The 15,175-nt window shown below is 50.5% G+C and overlaps 1 protein-coding gene across 1 annotated transcript; it reads left to right on the forward strand.

Moving 5' to 3' along the window:
* Window positions 1–1,217: 1,217 nt before the first annotated feature.
* LOC146798976 (uncharacterized) lies at window positions 1,218–4,739 on the forward strand. The gene is made up of 2 exons (XM_085627811.1): window positions 1,218–2,097; window positions 4,654–4,739. Exons 1-2 carry the CDS (start codon window positions 1,218–1,220, stop codon window positions 4,737–4,739), a joined length of 966 nt encoding a protein of 321 aa, XP_085483937.1.
* The last annotated feature ends 10,436 nt before the right edge of the window (window positions 4,740–15,175 follow it).

Below are 15,175 nucleotides of genomic sequence, written 5' to 3' on the forward strand. Positions count from 1 at the left end.
GGACCTGCGGCGTCGGAGCCCTCGACGGGGCCGGAGCCGCCGGCACGCAAGGTCATCCAGTCAACTCTGCGGGGCCCGAAGGCGCGCCGGCAGACGTCGACGGCGGAGCCAGATTCCTCATGGCCGAGAGGACGGCACTGACCTCCGCCGGAGTCGCGTCAGTCCCTGGGACCGGAGGGTATGGGGACGAGTGCGGCTCCTGCGGCTCCGACGGAGCCGCGGGGTGGAACCACCCGGAGCCGCGGGGTGGAACCACCCGGAGCCGCGGGGTGGAACCACCCGGAGCCGCGGGGTGGAACCACCCGGAGCCGCGGCCGGGTCGCGCGACCAGCGAGGGGAGTCCGAAGAGCGCGGACGCCGCTTGGACTTCTTAGAGTGTTTGGAGTGACGGGACTTACCCGAAGATCCCGACGAGCGATGTCGATGGCTGCGGCTCCGTGAGCGGTCCTTGGACCTCCTCCTGGACCGGGACCGAGAGCGACGCGGAGCCGAGTGTCGAAGCTCGAGTAGCTTACGGGACCGCTCCCGCCTAGCCTTCGACGTCAAGGCCTGACAGTCGGGGCACGACTCCGCATCATGGTCGGCCCCCAGGCAGTACAGGCACCGGCACCGGCAATGGTGATCCGTGACCGACATCAGTCGGTGACAGGCGTCACAATGCTTGAATCCAGGCATCCTACCGGCACCAGATGTCGTAGTCGAGTAACCAAAAGAGGTCAAAAAGTTAGTCAAAAAGTGACTAGGGGTAAGCTCTTCCCGGATCGGCGCTTACTGGCGCGGAAAAAAGAAGAACTGACGTCAGCGCGCGAAGTACTCCGACGACGTCATTCCGGCGCACGACGCCAACGACGGACGCGGAGCCGCAGACGACGCCTAGCGACGCGCAAGGGGTATTGCTACAAAAATCTTTCCGGATCCAGTCAGACGCCTGGTGATATTCCAAGGTGAGGAATCTAACTAACGGGTTTCTTTCAGATTTATAATATACTTACCCATGTTTTCTTCTGTTGCAGGTTTCACAGCCAGAACCCCATACGTTTAAACAGGCGTACGCGAGTTCAAGCAGAAGAGGTAATTGTTTGGTAGAGTTAAACTGTGGTGCAGCTTGTACATTGTAGTATAACAGATTGCATTCATGAGCTAGGCGTCAACGTAAGCCATGTTCCCTTATTTTGCAGGCTTTGTGGCACAGCATGTTCAAACCGGCAGGCACGGAAATGTTCAAGCGCAAAGCTGTAACTTTGGGAGAGTGCAGTACTTCACCAGAAAGGAAGAAATGTTGCCTTGCATTCAAGGAAGAGTGGATGAAAGAAATTGTGGAGGCTGAGAAGCAGAAACCACGCAGTAAGGATCGCGTGCAACTCGGAGAACTTTTTCAATACAGTCCAGACGTGGGCTTGCTTTGCAAAGCATGTGCCGAAGCCAAGATTGTTGGGGACTTTTTCACAGGGAAGAACTGGAGTGATGGCTGGAAACTGGATTACATGAAACGCCATCTACTTAGCAAAGTACACAAGTCTGCCATGGTGATATTGAGAAACAGAAGTGCTGCTGCCAGGTTTGGTTATGGAGTGCGGGCAATGCTGACAGAAACTGCCACTGACAAAGCAAATAGAATGGAAGTAGTTGAACGCCAAAGATCTATGCCGGAAGAGATAAAGATTCTCATCAACAACGTGTTGCTGGCAGTCAAGATGAATACTTCAATGTTATCTGCACAAGACATCCATGACCACATAGCTTTGTATGTCAAGATACCAGACAGCTGGAGGAGCAAGAACTATGCCTTTGAGTACCTTGAGGCCATCAATAGCGTGATACACTGTGAAGCTACGGCAGAACTTCGGCACGCTTTGTATCACACATTGATAATTGATGAGAGCACAGCTATTTCTGTTACAAAAATGCTCATCCTGTACTTCAAGTTCCGACCTGTAACATCAACAGAGCATAAAACACAGTTTGGGGGCATAGTGAAGCTGACTAGTTGTAATGCTGAGGCTATCACTACTGCTGTGAAAGAAATCTACACTGCCAATGAACTGGACCTTATGAAAATGGTCATGTTCACATCCGATGGTGCGTCTGTGATGCTGGGTAAGAATAATGGTGTGATACCAAAGGGAATGATGGACGGAGCGTTTGAGCAAATCAAACACTCACCCCCAGTCAACTGATCTGGGTTTAATCCATCATCATTCTTTAGCTCACTCCGCCACCCCAGTTCAGATATGGCCATATGCAAATCAGTCTAACCCTGTGCCTCATGGGAATAGTCCAGCCCAAACTGCCAAGCCATGTCTTCCCGGGACCAGAAACAATCATCCTGGGACCGGTCTGGGGTTCATAACCCTCATCAGCCAGGCTATCTTGAATCCAGTGGCAAAGTGAGCAAGAGACCCATGTCTGGGCATACCCTGCCAACTTAGGGCGAACAAAGCGATACCAAAGGGGATGATGGACGGAGCGTTTGAGCAAATCAAACACTCACCCCCAGTCAACTGATCTGGGTTTAATCCATCATCATTCTTTAGCTCACGCCACCACCCCAGTTCAGACATGGCCATATGCAAATCAGTCTGACCCTGTGCCTCATGGGAACAGTCCAGCCCAAACTGCCAAGCCATGTCTTCCCTGGACCAGAAACAATCATCCTGGGACCGGTTTCGGGTTCATAACCCTCATCAGCCAGGCTATCTTGAATCCAATGACAAAGTGAGCAAGGGACCCACGTCTGGGCATACCATAATAATGGTGTTGCTACTCGCCTTAAACAATCCATACCTCATCTAGTTGAGCAGTATTGTGTCGCCCATCGAGAAGATTTGGGAGTTGATGATGCCTGGAAGAGGGTTCCAATGGTTAAAAAGATGGAGACATTATTGAGGACTGTCTACACTGTGTTCTCCAGATCTCTTGCAAGGAAGTCCAAGCTGGATGAAATTGCATCGGTCACTGAATGTGAAGTGGTCTCTTTTCGACCACTGAATGAAGTCTGGTGGCTTTCAAGGTATTTTGCTGTTGGTGCACTAATTCATAATTACGAGGCTGTTCTTCAGTACTTTGAACATGAGAAAGTTGAGGAGAATGATCCAGTTGCTAAATATTGTTACAAAAAGCTATCAAACTCCAACTACCATATTTCACTTGCAGTACTTAATGACATTCTGGGTGAATTTGCATCTTTGTGCAAACAATTCCCAAAAAGTTATTTGACTACTGTTGAAGCTGTACAGTATGCTAGAGCAAAGATTGGCCAAGTTAAGCAACAGTATTTGGGGGACACTGTCTTTTGGAGCAGCAATGTAAGAGATCTGATGGTGTTGTACAAGGAAAGGCAAGAGTTTGACAGTGGGCCTATTTTGTCTTTTGTTTCCCTTCTTTGTGAGCACATGCAAAAAAAGGTTCCCTGAAGATGAGCTGAAAGAATGGGCAAGTTTTGAAATCCAGGCAATAGCAACACAATCACATTTTGATTTTGGGACTGAGAATATACAAAGACTTGATGAAAAGTATAAAAATGTCTTGGTCCTGGGTGATTGCGAAACACCAGAAGATGTTGTTCAACAATACAGAGACTATAAATATGTGGTGGCAGAACATGTAAAGGGTGGGTCATTTACCACCTTTCAAGACATGGTGAATTTCACTTTACGCAATGCTGCTCAGTATAGTGTGGGGTCTCAGCTGGTTGATGTCTGCGCAACGTTTCAAGCATCTAGTGCAAATTGTGAACGAGGATTCAGCCTCGTGAATACTATCAAGAGTAAATTGAGGAATAGACTAGAGCAGAAGCATTTGGATATGCTGAGGAGGACAAAGGCCTACCTCCTGAATGGGATAGTTGACCTAGATAGAGTTTATAAGCACTGGAAAAATGCCAAAGATCGCCGTGAGCAGCAACCCTGTCACCTCTCTAGTGATGCCACTTGACATGTCTCCCTTATTGTTTATTTGTGATATTGTATAGGCTCTCAACATTTCCCCACCCAATGAACAGTGCTCAAGTTAAGAATATTTATTAAAATCTTATGATGGTACCACCGTTGAAGTCTTGTGCTTTTCTAAACTTTGTGTACTTGCCTGTGTAACCAATTCATGTCATGGCGTGTTTATCCAATTTGTAAACTGCCCTTAAGACCCTTATTGCGGCACTGCATGTGTGAAAATGCACCATCTTTTCACAGTAAACGTCTTGAGTGACATTTGGCGCCGTGCACACGCGCGGTCTGGTTCCTGGCGCACATAGCCATGGTTGCAGCGCACAGAGACCCTCCACTGCCACACACAGAGGGAAGAAATTAGAGGGAACATTGGTCAGTTCGACGTCATGACGGACGCGGAGCCGCACGATGCCACCTTCCGACGTGCAGGGGTACTGCTGACGAAAACTTTCCAGATCCAGTCTGGGGATATTCTAAGGTAAGGAATCTATCACTAACCTGTCTCTTTCAGATACAGTTTTTCAGATCTACAATTACTTAACAGATGCTCCTTCATTATCAAATTATAAAGCCCTTCATAACCTTGCACGCTGCTGCCTTTAACCAGCCCCCTAGTGTTTTGACTGAAGTCAACAAAATCTACCCAGGATTGATACATTTTTGAGAGTCTCTGAACTTAATCTTTTTCTCCTAAGTTCTAAATCCAAAGCCCTCAATCAGGGTATCCTTCAAGAGGTCAGGGAACTCGGCATCTTCCTCATCCAGTGTCATGAGTCTATTCCTGCACTTTCCTGAGAAGAACAAGTTACTTACCTTCGGTAACGCTTTTTCTGGTGGATACAGTATCTGCCTGTGGATTCCTCACCTTGTGAATATCCCCTGCGCCAGCATTCCACGGAACTTTTTTCCCCAGCTCTCTACGCCGACGACGTCATAATGCATCGGCTCCGTATGACATCACCGGTGCCATAAGAGAGCCACGTCGGCGCACAGGTGGACCAACGACAGATTCAAAGTATACACAGTATACAATCAAATATACATAGTACATAAACAAAAGGAAAGCTAAATAAAACAAGCATTTCCTACCAATGTACACGAAAGCATAACAACATCTCAAGCAAGACATCTTTTAAGGTATACAAAGGTGGACAATGGGGAGGCGGGTGGGCCAGTGAGGAATCCACAGGCAGATACTGTTTCCACCAGAAAAAGCGTTACCAAAGGTAAGTAACTTGTTCTTCTGATGGATACATCTGCCAGTGGATTCCTCACCTTGTGAATAGAATTCCACAGCAGTCCCCACTCCCGGAGAAGGGTGTCCACCTTCCTATACCAAAAAGTCCTGCAAGACAGAGCGCGCAAAATGGCCCTCCCTCCTCATCTCAGAGTCCAAGCAATAATGCTTTGCGAAAGTATGGAGGCAGGCCCAAGTCGCGGCTTTACAAATGTCTGCCACCGGAACACCCCTGGCCAAAGCAGAGGTAGACGATTAGGCCCTAGTTGAATGAGCCCTAATACACTCAGGAGGAACCTTACCAGCAAGGGCGTAGCATATCTTGATGGCTAGGATGATCCATCTGGACAGAGTGCGCTTGTGCACAGCTTTGCCTTTAGATTGTCCAACATAGCCCACGAAGAGCTGATCATCCAAACGAAAGTCCTTTGTTCTGTCCAAATAAAAGCTCACAGCTCTTTTTGGGTCCAATCGGTAAAGTCTTTCCTCCTCCTTGGAAGGATGAGGAGGTGGATAAAACACAGGAAGAGTAACAGACTGCCCCAGATGAAAGGGAATAACTACCTTAGGTAGGAAAGCAGCCCTGGTCCTAAGAACCATCCTTTCAGCATGTAATGTTAAAAACGGGGGTTTTGAACTAAGAGCTTGAAGCTCACTCACCCTCCTTGCCGAGAGGGCACCGAGTGAGATTTGGGCACATTGATTGAAAAACCCAAGTTGAATAACAGATGAGATGTTACCTGCAGATGATGTTGTACCATCTCTGGCGACTGCCTTCAGAAGCCAGTCGTCCAGGTAAGGGAAAACCGGAATCCCCGACCTCCTGAGATGGGCAGCCACCACCGCCATCACCTTGGTGAAGACTCGAGGTGCAGTAGTAAGACCAAACGGGAGGACCGCAAACTGGTAATGTTGCGACCAAACCGTAAAACGGAGATACTTCCTGTGCGACTTCAGGATTGGGACATGGAAGTACGCGTCCTGCAAGTCGAGCGACACCATCCAGTCTCCTTGCTGCAACGCTTGAAGAACCTGTGCAAGGGTCAGCATCTTGAACTTCTCCTGTTTCAGGTAAAAGTTCAAGACTCTGAGGTCCAGTATCGGACGCAATCTGCCGTCCTTCTTGGGAAGCAGAAAATACCGGGAGTAGCATCCCTGACCCCTTTCCTGCTCCGGAACCACCTCTAATCGCACATTTTTGAAGCAAAGCTAGCACCTGCTTCTGCAGAAGAAGCAGATGGTCTTCCGAGCAGTAACCTTGGCAAGGAGGGTAAGGGGGAGGAAACTCCGGAAAGGGAAGGGCGTACCCAGTCTCCACAAGGTTTAAAACCCAAAGGTCTGTTGTAACAGATTTCCAACCCTGCAGAAAGTGGGACACCCGACCCCCCACAGGTCTTACATGTTCCAGGATGGGGGGATCTAGGGCTGCTTCCCTGAAGCTTCATTGGGAACAGAGGAGGCAGAAGATGAAGAGGGGTTGCGGCCAGAACCTCTCCGACCTCTTTGTCTCCCTCTATAGGACGTATAGAGGGGATTCTGCTGTTGTTGCTGCTGCTGCTGCTGCTGAGGCTGCCGGTAGGAGCGAAACGAAGACCTCCCGAAACCCCTGAACTTCTTAAGTCCAAATCCTTTGGCAGGAGCCTGCAGACCTAAAGATTTAGCTGTTACCCTACTCTCCTTAAATCTCTGTAGGGCAGAGTCAGCCTTCTCACCAAAAAGTTTTTGTCCGTCAAAGGGCAAATCCACCAAGGCGGCCTGAACGTCCGTAGAGAAGCCAGACGAACGAAGCCACGCCTGCCACCTAGTGGCTATAGACGACCCCATTATTCTCGCCACCGAATCAGCCGTATCAAGGCCCGACTGAATCACCTGTCTCGCAGCGGCATGAGTATCTGCGACCACCTCCATAAAGGACGCCTTATCACCGTCTGGGAGCTTAGGGGCTGAAGATTTCATCAAGTCCATCAAAGCATGAACATAGCGCCCTAGCAAGCACGTGGCATTAGTGGACTTAAGCGCCATGCTCCCAGATGAAAAGGTTTTCTTAGCGGCTTGATCAACCTTTTTGGACTCCCTGTCCGCAGGAGTCTGAGGGAATGCCCCTGAAGCATGCTTCGAGCATGACGCCTGCACCACTAGACTTTCTGGCGAAGAGTGCGAAGATAGAAAATCTGGATCCCCAGGAGCCACCCTATAATCTTCTCGCCACCTGCCTGGAGACCGCTGGTGAAGATAGCGGCTTACGCCAGACTTCCACAATTGGCTCCAAAATAGCCTCATTGAAAGGCAGCAAAGGCTCACTTGTCGAGGAAGGCGAGTGTAACACCTCCGTCAAAAGGTTAGGCTTATACTCCGCAGAGGGCAACTGCAAATCCAACAGCTCTGCGGCCTTTATCACCATATGATAGGGAGCCAGTTCCTGCGGCGGAGAGGACCTAGTAGAAGAATGCTCCCACTCCGGAGTCGTGTCCAAACCACTAGCCTCCTGAATCCCCTCAAACTCAGAGGACGGGTCAACCTCACCTTCCTCCACCTCCACTCTATAACGTCCTTCGTCCAAGACCCTTTGGGCCTCTCTTCTTGAGTGGATCCGTGGAACCAGCGTCGCCGGCGCCGTACACGGAGTCGGTGGAGCCAGAGGTGTCGAGTCCGGCGGCGCCGGGGTCGGCGGCGCCGAAGTAGACGGCAACGGCGTCGAGGAAGGCTCCGAAGAAGGTCGATCCATTCGAAGCCAAGATGGATCCCCAGTCAGCACCGGAAACTGCCACGAAGGCGCCATCGGCAGGAAGGGCATAAACGGGGCCTGAGCGTAATGCTGCGGGACCCCCAGAGTATAAACCATAGGACCCACGGGACCAGTAGGTGCACCGGATGGGAAGGCAGCCCGTTGGAAGATTCCATACATCGTATTCAAAAAATGAGACAAATCCATACCCGGAGCCGGAAACTGTGGATAATGGCCTGGTCCCGAATCAGTCTGCGGAGTACCTGGTACCGGCGCCGCAGTATCCTCCACAGGCGCCGCAGGCTCATCAGGCTCTAGAGAAGGCTCTTCTCCTTGCTCTTGCTCAGCCTCAGAAGCCGAAGACTCCACTGGAACCGGGGACTGCGCTGGAGCCCGCTTCGGAGAAGGAGATCCCCCAGGAGACTTAGAAGGAGAAGGAGATATATCCTTACTTCGGCGTTGAGGCGAAGTCGATCTTGACGCCTTGCTCTTCGAAGACCGGCGCCGAGAGGAATGCTTCCTCTTCTTATGGTGTTTCTTCGACTTCGAAGAATGCGAGGTCGACGACTCCGGCCTCGATCTCTCCTTCTTCCTACCTCTCTTCTCCTTTTTGGCCTTGGCCATGAAGAGCTTCGCCTCGCTTTCTTTCAACGCCTTGGGATTCATCCTCCTACAGCTGGAACAATCTTCCACGTCATGGTCGGATGAAAGGCACCACAAACAATCATCATGGGGGTCTGTCATAGACATGTGGCCCCCACATTCCCTACAGGGTTTAAAACCCGACTTCCTTGTCAAAGACATGACACATTGTTTCCAACAGTAACACCAAACGACTACAAAGTAGCAGAAGAGTGCTAGAAAAACCGTTGCGCGTTGACGGCGCGGAAAAAAGGGAACTGACGTCATCACGCCGACGTGGCTCTCTTATGGCTCCGGTGACGTCATACGGAGTCGCGAGCGGAGCAGATGCATTATGACGTCGTCGGCGTAGAGAGCTGGGGAAAAAAGTTCCGTGGAATGCTGGCGCAGGGGATATTCACAAGGTGAGGAATCCACTGGCAGATGTATCCATCAGAATACCTCCTACAATAGAGAGCCCCAGTGTGTCTGGTGTAGCTTTCTAAATTTACAAGCCCTCTCAAAGGCGGTAAACCACTTTGCGATATCATCACCCTCCACATATTTGGGGATTTCGGGATCAAACATTTCGTTTTCCCAATTTAGTTTGTTGCTGCCAACACTCATGGGTGATAGACCCATCTTAGCCCGATCTCTTTTTATAGTTAGGATTTTGGCTTTAAGGGCCGCTCCTCTGGCTATTCTCCCAAGGAATACTTCCTCTTCCACTAGTTTTACTGTCCTGAGTTGCCTGACCTACCCCAAGGAGGGGAAGGCCCTAGAGGTACAGTTTTAGGGTAGATGTGAGGGGCTACATCGTAACCTACTCTAGTTAGGGGGACAATCTCCTGGAAGAACTAGTTACTTACCTTCGGAAACGCTTTTTCTGGTGGATACAGTATCTGCCTGTGGATTCCTCACCTTGTGAATATCCCCTGCACCAGCAACATTCGGAATTTTTTTGTAGCTCTCCACGGCAACGTGACAATAGAGCGGCTCCGCTGACATAACTGGAGCCATAAGAGAGCCTCGTCGGCATGATGGCGTCAGTTCCACCCTTTTTTCCGTGCCTTCGAGGCACACGGACGGACCGACAACAATATATATACAGTATACACAGTACATAATATTCAAACCAACACACACAGTGTGAAATTGCAGGAAAGCAAAATAAATAACACACTTCCTTTGACAGTAACAGATAGATTATAACACATTATCACTATTGTAGGTATACAAGGGTGGACAACGGGGAAGCGGCTGGGTCAGTGAGGAATCCACAGGCAGATACTGTATCCACTAGAAAAAGCGTTACCGAAGGTAAGTTACTTGTTCTTCTGATGGATACATCTGCCAGTGGATTCCTCACCTTGTGAATAGTGTCCCACAGCAGTCCCCACTCCCGGAGGAGGGTGTCCACCCTTGTATACCAAAAAAATCCTGTCACTTCTCACCTCGGAATCTAAGCAGTAATGCTTCGCGAAAGTGTGGAAAAGCTCAAGTTGCCGCTCTACAAATGTCCTCCACAGGAACACCTCTAGATAAGGCAGATGTAGAAGACTTTGCCCTGGTAGAAAGAGCCCTTATACCATCTGGAGGTTCCTTACCGGCCAAAGAGTAACAGATCTTGATGCACAAGATGATCCATCTGGAAAGGGTGCGCTTGTGCACCGCTCTTCCTTTCCTGCAGCCAATGAAGCCCACGAAGAGCTGCTCATCCACTCGAAAGTCTTTAGTTCTATCGAGGTAAAAACTCACCGCCCTTTTAGGGTCCAAGCAGTGAAGCCGCTCGTCCTCCTTGGAAGGGTGCGGGGAGGATAGAATGTAGGAAGGGTAATGGACTGCCCCAGATGGAAAGGAGTTACCACCTTAGGCAGAAAAGCAGCCCTGGTCCTGAGTACCATTCTTTCAGCATGAATGGTCAAGAAAGGGGGTTTCGAACTCAGAGCTTGAAGCTCACTTACCCTCCTTGCCGAGGTAATGGCAACGAGAAAAACTGTTTTAAAAGACAATAGCCTTAAGAGACACTTGTGCAAGGGTTCAAAGGGAGAACCCATCAAGTAAGTTAAGACATGATTCAAGTCCCATTGAGGAACAATAAATGGAGTGGGCGGAAATTTTTTGGTAAGGCCCTTAATGTACCGTAACACAATAGGTGATTTAAACAAGGGCGGCTGATCCGGCAAGCAAAGGAATGCTGACAAAGCCGATAAATAACCCTTCACAGTAGCTACAGCAAAACCTTGCTGAGCAAGAGAGAGAGCAAACTGAAGGATGTTGAATAAACGAGCCCTCAAAGGGTCAATGGACTTCTCCCCACACCAATGGACAAATTTGGACCACCTATAGGAATAGATCGACTTGGTGGAGTGACGCCTGGCAGACAAAATCATGTCCACCACGTCAGGCGGGAGAGAAAAAGAATTCCGGTTGCCCCGTTCAATCTCCAGGCATGAAGGTGTAGGTCTGGAGGTATAGAACCTGCCCCTGCAACAGCGAGAGGAGGTCTGCCCTGAAAGGGAGACGGGGCGGAGGGCACGAGGAGAGGTGGAGAAGATCTGTATACCACACCATTCTTAGCCAATCTGGGGCGATCAATATGACTTGGGCCCGTTCTTGGTGAATCTTTCTCAGAACCCGAGGAATCGAGGGTATGGGAGGAAACGCATAAAGTAGATGTGAGTCCCATCTCAACTGAAATGCGTCCCCCAAAGCTCCCTGCATCAGATACTGGAGACTGCAGAATGACGGGCAGTGAGCGTTCTCGCGAGTGGCAAACAGGTCCACCCAAGGAGTTCCCCACGTCCGAAAGACGTGACGAACCACCTCCGGATGGAGCCTCCACTCGTGGCCGGCAGAGAACTGCCGACTGAGACTGTCTGCACACACGTTCAGAACTCCGGCCAGATGATTTGCCATCAGACAAATCTGATGATCCTGAACCCAGGACCAGAGACGCAGAGCCTCTCTGCAGAGACAATGCGACCCGACACCTCCCTGCTTGTTGACATACCACATCGCGGTAGTGATGTCCGTCAGGACTTGAACCGACTGACCGCGAAGGGCAGGAAGGAAGGCCTTGAGTGCCAAACGTATCACCCGCAACTCCAAAAGGTTGATGTGAAGCAACCTTTCCTCTGGAGACCAAAGACCCTTGATCTCCAGATCCCCCAGATGTGCACCCCACCCTAAAGTGGATGCATCCGTTATCACTGTGGCCACCGATGGAGGAAGATGGAAGGGCTTTCCTTGAGACAGATTGCCCACCAAGACAGATCTGCTGCAGCTTCTCTGGAGATCCTCACAGACTCCCTGAGATCTCTGTTATGCTGATACCACTGCCGGCGGAGGCACCACTGGAGCGCCCTCATGTGTCAGCGTGCATGGTTGACCAACAGAATGCAGGAAGCAATCAGACCGAGCAGACGAAGGACCTTCAGGACTGGAACGACCGCTCCATTGTAAAAGAAGGGAATCATTTCCTGTATGTCGAGAATCCTTTGTGGAGGAGGGAATGCTCGACACACAGTAGTGTCCAGTACCACCCCTATGAACAGGTTGGGCTGAAAGGGCACCAGGTGAGATTTGGGCATGTTTATTGAGAAACCCAATTTGTACAACAGCTGAGTTGTAACCTGCAGATGATGAAGCACCTTCTCTGGCGACTCCGCTTTGATCAGCCAGCCGTCCAGATAGGGGAAAACTGGAATCCCCGACCTTCTGAGATGGGCTGCCACCACTGCCATCACCTTGGTGAAGACTCAAGGTGCAGTAGTAAGACCAAAAGGGAGAACCGCAAACTGATAATGTTGCGACCCTACCGTAAAACGGAGATACTTCCTGTGCAACTCCAGAATCGGAATATGAAAATAGGCATCCTGCAAGTCGATCGACACCATCCAGTCCTCCTGTTGCAGCGCTTGAAGAACCTGCGCAAGGGTGAGCATCTTGAACTTCTCCAGCTACAGAAAAAGGTTCAGGATAGGACGTAACCTTCCATCCTTCTTGGGTATCAGGAAATACCGGGAGTAGCACCCCTGACCCCTTTCCCGCTCTGGAACCACCTCTATTGCACCTTTTTTCAGTAATGTTAGGACTTCCTCCTGCAGGAGAAGGTGATCCTCCGAACAAGCACCTTGGCAAGGAGGGTAATTTGGAGGGAATTCCCGAAAGGGAAGAGCATAACCATTTTCCACAAGATTTAGAACTCAAAGGTCTGTAGTGACCGATTCCCAATCTTGCAGAAAATGGGTAAGCTGACCCCCCACAGGACCAACATGATCCAGAATGGTGGCTCTAGGGCTGCTTTGCTGTGGTAGGAGGGAGGGAGGTAGAGGAGGAGGAGGGCTGACTACTTCGTGGACGACCTCTGTTCTTGCCCCTGTAGATCTTATACAGGGTATTTTGCTGCTGCTGAGGCTGCCTGTAGGTCCGAAAGGACAACCTCCCAAAACCTCTGTACCTTCTGTAAGAGGAAGCTTTAGGCTGCGCCTGCAGGCCCAGAGACTTAGCTGTGGCTTTGCTGTCCTTGAACCTTTCCAAGGCTGCATCTGCTTTCTTTCCAAACAGTCCAGAACCATCAAAGGGTATGTCTAGAAGTGTTGCCTGCACATCTGGAGAGAACTCCGACGACTTAAGCCAAGCACTTCTTCTTGTGGCAACCGAGGAGCCCATAATCCTGGCAACAGATTCCGCAGTGTCCAAACCACTCTGAATAACCTGTCGTGCAGCTGCTTGAGTGTCCGACAAGACCTCATAAAAATTCTGCCTGTGTTCCTCAGACAATTTAGGAGCCAGCTGTTTTGCAGAATCCATCAGGGCGTGGATGTAATGGCCCAAAAGGCAGGTGGCATTTGTGGACTTCAAAGCCATACTTGCCGAGGGGAACACCTTGGCCGACTGGTCAAGCTTTTTTGACTCCCTATCACTAGGAACCTGAGGAAAAGCTCCAGAAGACTTCTTCGAACAGGCAGCTTGAACCACCAGACTCTCAGGAGAAGGATGGGATGTCAGGAAGTCCGGATCTCCTGGAGCCGCCCTGTACCTCCTAGCAACAGATTTTGACACTGCTGGAGCCGAAAAGGGCTTGCGCCAAACCTCCATAACTTGCTCAGTGATGGCATCATTGAAAGGAAGCAAAGGTTCTACTATAGTGGAGGGAGAATGAAGAACCTCCGTCAAGTTGTTGGACTTAAATTCAGCCGTTGGGAGCTGCAAGTCTAAGAGCTCCGCTGCCTTCCTTATAACTGTGTGGTAAGGAACCACATCCTTAGAGGGAGCATCTGAAGGAGGAGAAAGCTCCCATTCTGGGGACATATCGAGGCCACTTGCCTCCTTTAAGTCTTCAAATAATTCATCTGACTCTTGAAGTTCACCTTCCTCCATTTCTTCTGCCTGATACCGCTGCTCTTCCAAAATCCTCTGTGCCTCCCGTCTGGATCTTATCCTCGGAACCGGCGTCGGCGGCGCCACACACTACTCCGATGGAGCCGGCGTCAAACACGGATCCGGAGGCACAGCCTGAGCCGAACGAGGTAGAGTTGGCCGAGCCGGAGATGAAGGGAACGGCGTCGACGTCTTCGGCGCCAGGAAATGCCAGGACTGCGCCGCTGGAAGGAATGGCATAAAGGGAGCCTGAGCATAGGCCTGAGGAACCCCCAAATTAAAGGCCATTGGACCCATGGGACCCGAAGGTGCTCCAGAGGGGTACATTGCTCTTGAAAAGACACCATACATGGCATTCAAGTAATGCGATGGGTCTTGACCCGGGCCAGGGAAAGACGGGTAAGTGCTCGATAAATGCTCAGGCTGAGGCATTACCGGACTCTGGCCAATCGGCGCCGACGGTGGAGCCAAAAGAGTCGATCAGGTATCGGAGCCTCTTCCACCCGAGCATGCGTCGGCGTCGGAGATGGAGCCGGAGAACACTCCGGAGAAGCTGCAGGCGAAGCTGGACGAACAGGTGAAGCCGGATTCAAAGGAGAAGGAGAAACATAGTCCTTATGACGCCGAGGAACTGGAGAAGTCGATTTCGGAGCAGTCTCCTTAGCTGAACGGCGTCGAGAGCCGTGCCTCTTCTTATGCTTCTTTGATTTTGAAGCATGACCCAACATCAACTTCGAATCCGACCTCGACCACCTTCGACCTCTCTTCTCCTTCCTCATCTTCGCGATGAACAGCTTGGCTTCTCTCTCCTTTAAAGCCTTCGGGTTCATCTTACGGCAGCAAGAGCACCCCTCGACGTCGTGATCCGACGACAGGCACCAGACACAATCCTCGTGATGATCCGTGATGGACATATGTCCTCCGCACTCTCTACAGGGCTTGAACCCTGACTTCAACGACATCTTCAGGAAAGAAGCAATCAGAAAAACAAAGTAACTAGCTACGGAGAGTCCCAGAAGAACAAGTTACTTACCTTCAGTAACGATGTATCTGTAAGAAACATTAGTTAGTTAGATTTCTCACCTTAGAATATCCCCAGGCGTCAGGCTGGATCCGGAAAGATTTCATGTCAGCAATACCCCTTGCGCGTCGCTAGGCGCCGTCTGCGGCTCCGCGTCCGTCGTTGTGCGCCGGAATTACGTCGGAGTACTTAGACGCCGCCCTCGCGCGCTGACGTCAGTTCTTGTACATAGCTTTCCGCGC

This window comes from Triturus cristatus, chromosome 9 (genome assembly GCF_964204655.1).
Source record: "Triturus cristatus chromosome 9, aTriCri1.1, whole genome shotgun sequence".
Taxonomy (NCBI): Eukaryota; Metazoa; Chordata; class Amphibia; order Caudata; family Salamandridae; genus Triturus; species Triturus cristatus.

Coding starts and splice junctions, on each gene's coding strand:
- LOC146798976 (XM_085627811.1), top strand. CDS start 1,218: ATGTTCAAGCGCAAAGCTGTAACTTTGGGAGAGTGCAGTACTTCACCA. Junction 2,098..4,653: donor TGGTGCGTCTGTGATGCTGG/GTAAGAATAATG, acceptor CTAAATCCAAAG/CCCTCAATCAGGGTATCCTT.